At 38.1% G+C, this 5,485-nt stretch overlaps 2 protein-coding genes across 2 annotated transcripts; one reads left to right on the forward strand and one right to left on the reverse strand.

Annotated features, from left to right (window-relative positions):
- Window positions 1-1,682, forward strand: LOC105965833 (pentatricopeptide repeat-containing protein At5g66520). The gene has a single exon (XM_012990383.2). It carries the CDS (start codon window positions 133-135, stop codon window positions 1,645-1,647), a length of 1,515 nt encoding a protein of 504 aa, XP_012845837.2. The 5' UTR covers window positions 1-132; the 3' UTR covers window positions 1,648-1,682.
- A 1,676-nt stretch (window positions 1,683-3,358) lies between these two features.
- On the reverse strand, window positions 3,359-5,485 carry LOC105965835 (maltase-glucoamylase, intestinal protein). Its single transcript, XM_012990386.2, has 4 exons — window positions 5,248-5,485; window positions 4,803-5,058; window positions 4,650-4,708; window positions 3,359-3,633 (listed from the first exon to the last, which is right to left on the reverse strand). The coding sequence occupies exons 1-4, from the start codon at window positions 5,293-5,295 to the stop codon at window positions 3,466-3,468; spliced, it is 531 nt and encodes a 176-aa protein (XP_012845840.2). The 5' UTR covers window positions 5,296-5,485; the 3' UTR covers window positions 3,359-3,465.

Genomic DNA, 5,485 nt, shown 5'->3' on the forward strand with positions numbered 1-5,485 from the left:
AAACTTTAACTTTAACTAGAAAACCGGCGCAAGAAATCGTCTTTAGCCCACAAACCGCCGAGAAAATTATCTCTGCCGCAGACTCATGCATCCCACTGCATCTCAAGCCGTCGGAATCTACCATCAACGTTTATGCGAGGATTTTTCTCAGCGAATCGCCGCCGCCATGGTCTCAAATTCCCCTCCTTCCAGTGCCCCGCCACCTCCTCTAACACCACTTTCTGCTCCTATGCTTCTTCCGCATTCCAAAATCACCGGCGCCGTACAACTTTTGAGTACAACACTATGATCAGAGGATATGTGCAGTCGAACCAGCCCGTAGATGCCATTTTATGCTACAGAGACATGCTCAAAGACGGACTCATAAAAAATAACTACACCTTCACACCTCTAGTTAAAGCTTGTTCCATGGTTTCGCCTGAGCTCCGGCATATGGGTCTTTCAGTACATGCCCACATTGCAAAGTTGGGTTTTCTCCATGACCCATTTATCGCAAGCGCTCTGATTAGCTTCTACAATTCGATTCTAGATATGGCGACTGCAGAGGACCTGTTCGACGAAATTCCCGTGAGAGATGTGGTGCTGTGGACGACCATGATCGACGGGTACGGTAAAACAGGGGACGTCGAGAAAGCTAGGGTGATGTTCGACGAAATGCCCGAGAGAAACGTGATCTCTTGGAGTGCAATAATGGCAGCATATTCACGAGCAAGCGATTTCAGAGAAGTGCTGTGCTTGTACAGAAGAATGGAGGAGTCGAGTTTGAAGCCCAACGAATCCATTCTTGTCAGTGCTCTCACAGCGTGTGCGCATCTCGGTGCATCGGCTCAAGGTATATGGATACACTCGTACGCCGAGAAACGCAAATACACATCCAATCCCATACTAGCTACCGCATTGGTTGACATGTACTCGAAATGCGGTTTCTTGAAATTGGCTTTACAAATCTTCGAAAAGATTCATTACAAAGATAGTGGAGCTTGGAATGCTATCATATCCGGATTTGCAATGAATGGCGATGCCACAATATCGCTCGAGCTGTTTAACAACATGGTCTCGAGTGGGACCAAACCCACAGAAGCCACTTTTGTTGCTGTCCTAACCGCTTGCACTCATGCAAAATTGGTCGAAACCGGCCTTTCTTTGTTCGAAAGCATGAGCGGGGTCCACAAGATTCGGCCAAAGATCGAACATTATGCGTGTGTGGTTGATCTTTTGGCAAGATCCGGTAAGTTAGAGGAAGCTGAGGAATTTATTGATGAGAAAATCGGTGAAATTGGTGAAGGAGATTTTAATGTATGGGGAGCTTTATTAGGGGCATGTCGGGTATATGGGAGAATTGATATCGGGAATAGGTTGTGGAGAAAGATAGCTAATAAGGGAGTGGTTGATTACGGGATTTATGTGCTTGCGTATAATATGTACCGAGAAGCTGGTTTGAATGACGTGGCGAAGAGTGTTAGGAGATTGATGGAGATGAAACAAATGCGGAAAAAACCGGGTTGCAGTGCTGTGGAAGTTAATGGAATTGTTAGAGAGTTTTTTGCAGGCGATGTTGTGCATCCGAGGGACGATAGAATGTGTGAAATTCTCGATTCTTTACTAAGTGATGTGTCGTGTCCTATATCGTTGTACGAGTATGATTAAATTGATAATACGTAACGTAATATTTTTGGTTTGTCGTATGTTACGTCTTGCGTTTTTCACATGTTCCGGTACAATTATATGTTCGTGTTCGATTGGACTAAGTAGAAGTTTTTTTAGAGCAAGGGGAAGTTTGTAAAGAGACGATATTTAAGCTCAATTTAATCTTGGAATGAAAATATTGGAAGTCATGAAATACAAGAGGTGATCTTGAAAATTATAAATTGCCTCTTTCAACTAAATCCTAACTGAGTTTTAAACCCCAAGTAACTTCTGACGCGGGGGGAATCGGACGGATCGGAATTAGCAATGTTGGAAAAATTACATTTTTTTGGAAGTGGAAACCTAATTCCAATCCCGTTCCAAAAACTTTCAGAAAAATTACAAGGCGAAATTTCAAAAATTGGAACGAAAAAACTTGTTCCAATAATGGAATTTTGCGAATTGGAATCTGCGGGATTTGGAAAATCCAAATTTCTAGTCACCCATAATACAACATACATATTAATACTATAGGGTAAATAACATTAAACCATCGGAACTTTGTCCGTTTTTGCGGATTACCACCTCAACAAAAAAAATTGCACGGGCACCGGGCACGCCCAAACGCATTATTTCGAGCCACTTAACCACATGCGTCTAATTTTTAGGCGAATATTGGAATATTCCGGCGCATGTGCGAGGCACATGGCTTTTTTGTCTTTTCATCTGAATATATCCGTTGGTGGTGAAATTGAAAGTTTTAAGGACTCAATTGAATTAGATTTCAAAAAGTCATCCAATTCCCCTGAAATTCCATTTTAATCGTGAAATTTTACTTACATTGATTCAGCCTCTACACGAAAATTCCTAGAAACTCACAAGCATACGCGAATCAAAGCAACGCACGTAAATGAAAAGGCCATCAAATTTTTTGAAGTGGTAATCCGCAAAAGCGGGCAGTGGTTTAATGCTATTTACTCAAACTAATATTTTAAGTGCAATTTTCGGAAGACAATCAGAATTTTCAAAACTATTTTCGTAACTTCAAATTAGATCGGAAATCGGGATCTAATATGTAATCAATTCCGTTCCAAAAATAAATCTGGATCGGAACTTTCGAAGTTCTGAATGAAAAATATTGTTCCAAATAAAGAAGAAAAAAAATCAGATCGAAACCGTCGGAATGTGAATTTTCCGTTCCATTTCCACACCTGTTGCCTCTTAAAAAGAGGTTGAAGCACAAAACTTACTGAACAATAATCATATGTTGTTTTAGAATTTTGTTCAATTATCAAAGTATATCCTACTACATTTTTCGTAAGAATTTTCCTCTTCTAAGTAACTTCTGAATACAACTATTGCGTCTACGGGTGGAAATCGGACGAATCGGAATTAGCAATGTTGGAAAAGTTACATTCTTTTCGGAAGTGGAAACCTAATTCCAATCCCGTTCCAGAAACCTTCAGAAAAATCAAAAGTCGAAATTTAGAAATTGGAACGAAAAAACTTGTTCCAATAATGGAATTTTGTGGATTAGAATCGGCGGGAATCGGAAATTCCAAATTTCTAGTCACCCGTATCACAAAATACATATTAATATTATCAGTGCAATTTCCGGAAAAAAATATTCAGAATTTTCAAAAATATTTTCGTAACTTAAAATCAGATCGGAAATCGGAATCTAATATGTATTCCTACTACATTTTTCGTTAAGAATTTTCCTACTAGCTTCTTTAGACGAAATACATGATGATAAAATTATAAACATTGTCAGCAGCAGTACAAGTAAGAACTTAATTAATTTATTAAAAAAAACAAAGTTTACACGCAGAAATAAAATCAGAGTGACGAGTTAATATACAAGATGAATCGGGGCAGGTTTTCCAAAGCCAAGGTGAAAACTGCACCGAACACAAATATCAGAAGAAAGGCGAATAGTATCTTTCCAACGTACACTAAAGTGAGAGGCGACTGATTTCCCCTCTTGGCATGTGGATCATCATAGTCCTGCAAAAAAAAAAACGCATAATTAATTGTTATGCATCGAAATATCAACCAACTCCTATAGTCGATTAAGAAACTAACCGAATAAAGAAAATCGTAAATAGAAAATTATGCATTGTGTCACTTATACATACAATGATATCAGAGAAAATCGGAATATGAACTATAGAAGGTTCTTTCTCGGAGCGAACTAACATTAGTTAAAGATGATACGTGACATACTTCTTCCGTTCTTGCATAATTTGTGACAAGGCTATTGGTTGTCATAGTAATAAGGTTGTCGTCGTTTTTTTTCTTTTCAAGACTTCAAAGAGTGAACAACTGATTCAATTTGAATTGGGAACTTTTAAAACTGAAACGAAGTCGTCGTTCAAGATTTTCCAATGGAGAACTGATTAAAACAACAAACTTACACCAATCTTTATCCCCAAAACCACATTTGTTCTAACATCCAAAACCTCAAACTATCGCATATAATTTCACCACTCCAGTTCAAGCATTCTCATTCATAATATATTAGTAGGGTAAATTACGGCCACCCCTTGAGGTAAGGTTTAATTACGAAAAAATCCCTCCGGTTTGGATAATTACAATCACCCATCAATTATGAATCTTCTTACACGTCCACCCTTGCGGTGTCAAATTTAGTGAAATCTTCTAGATTATGTGGAATATTCTCCAGTTTGTACCCGTTTTACCCCATTCGAGCTCCACATTTTAAAACAAGATGATCATAAGATGTGTCTCTTGGCTTGTAAATATCAGATTGTGGTGTATAACTGCATTTTTGCACAAAACGAATACAAACTAGAGAACATTCTGACACCATAAGGGTAGAGGGTGGACGTGTAAGAAGATTCATAGTTAAGGAGGTGGTTATAATTATCCAAACACAGGGATTTTTTCGTAATTCGACCTTACATCAGGGGTCGCTGTAATTTACCCTATATTAGTATCATTTCCAAACAAAACCCATTTTCTCAAATCATTAACCTCAACAATTCACAAAGACAACAAACCTCGTAATCGGCAGAAGCCTTCTTCACTCTCTTTGTGCCAATATCTCCTCCTTTATCGCCTATCAAACGGAAAAAAACACAACAATAACATATCAACAACACTCAATATTCACAACTTATAAAAAAAAATAGCAACACAAACGATTAATTCACCATGCGATTCAACAACAGTTTGCAACTTCCAACCGGACCCATAATCGACGAGCAACGAATTGGGGCCGAAGCTAACAGCTTCTTCTTCTTTTTCTTCTCCTTCTTTAACAGCCTCAATGTGGGAAGCCAATAAGCTATTCCCACTACCACCACCATTAAACAATTTCTTGTTTATCAAATTAACAGCAAAACCCGCTTCGGTTCCATTCGAAAAACGCCTAATTTTGCCCGAACTCTTGCACACCACCTCCAAAAACTACACAATATTGGAAAATTATAAATAAATAAAAACTATAAAAAAAAAATCAGATTTTCTTGAATACAATTGGGAAAAACTCCCTAACATAGAGCGCTGCAAAAAATAAGAATCAACCATCACCAAAGACTGGATTTTTACGGCGAAATTAATTACAAAAAAAATAACGGAGATGGAGAGAGAACTTACGGGTTGTTGGGCATGTTTGACTTCTGAATTATCGTTGCCCTCTGCCATGAGAATAAATTGGGAGAGTGTGAGGATTTTGCAGTGAGGTATTGTAGATTTCTACGGTGGTGTTGAAATTTGAAGTTAGATTTCTGATGGGGTTTTGGTTTTGGGATAGAGATCTTGCAATTTGTTTTTCTTTTGAATTTTTGTTTTTCATTTTGACTTTACATTTAATCATTGAGAATGAAAAAGTCGT

This window comes from Erythranthe guttata, chromosome 10, assembly GCF_056151865.1.
Source record: "Erythranthe guttata isolate IM_541 chromosome 10, IM_541, whole genome shotgun sequence".
Lineage (NCBI taxonomy): Eukaryota > Viridiplantae > Streptophyta > Magnoliopsida > Lamiales > Phrymaceae > Erythranthe > Erythranthe guttata.

Coding starts and splice junctions, on each gene's coding strand:
- LOC105965833 (XM_012990383.2), top strand. CDS start 133: ATGCGAGGATTTTTCTCAGCGAATCGCCGCCGCCATGGTCTCAAATTC.
- LOC105965835 (XM_012990386.2), bottom strand. CDS start 5,295: ATGGCAGAGGGCAACGATAATTCAGAAGTCAAACATGCCCAACAACCC. Junction 5,059..5,247: donor TCAAACATGCCCAACAACCC/GTAAGTTCTCTC, acceptor AATATTGTGTAG/TTTTTGGAGGTGGTGTGCAA. Junction 3,634..4,649: donor AGGCTTCTGCCGATTACGAG/GTTTGTTGTCTT, acceptor TTTTTTTTGCAG/GACTATGATGATCCACATGC.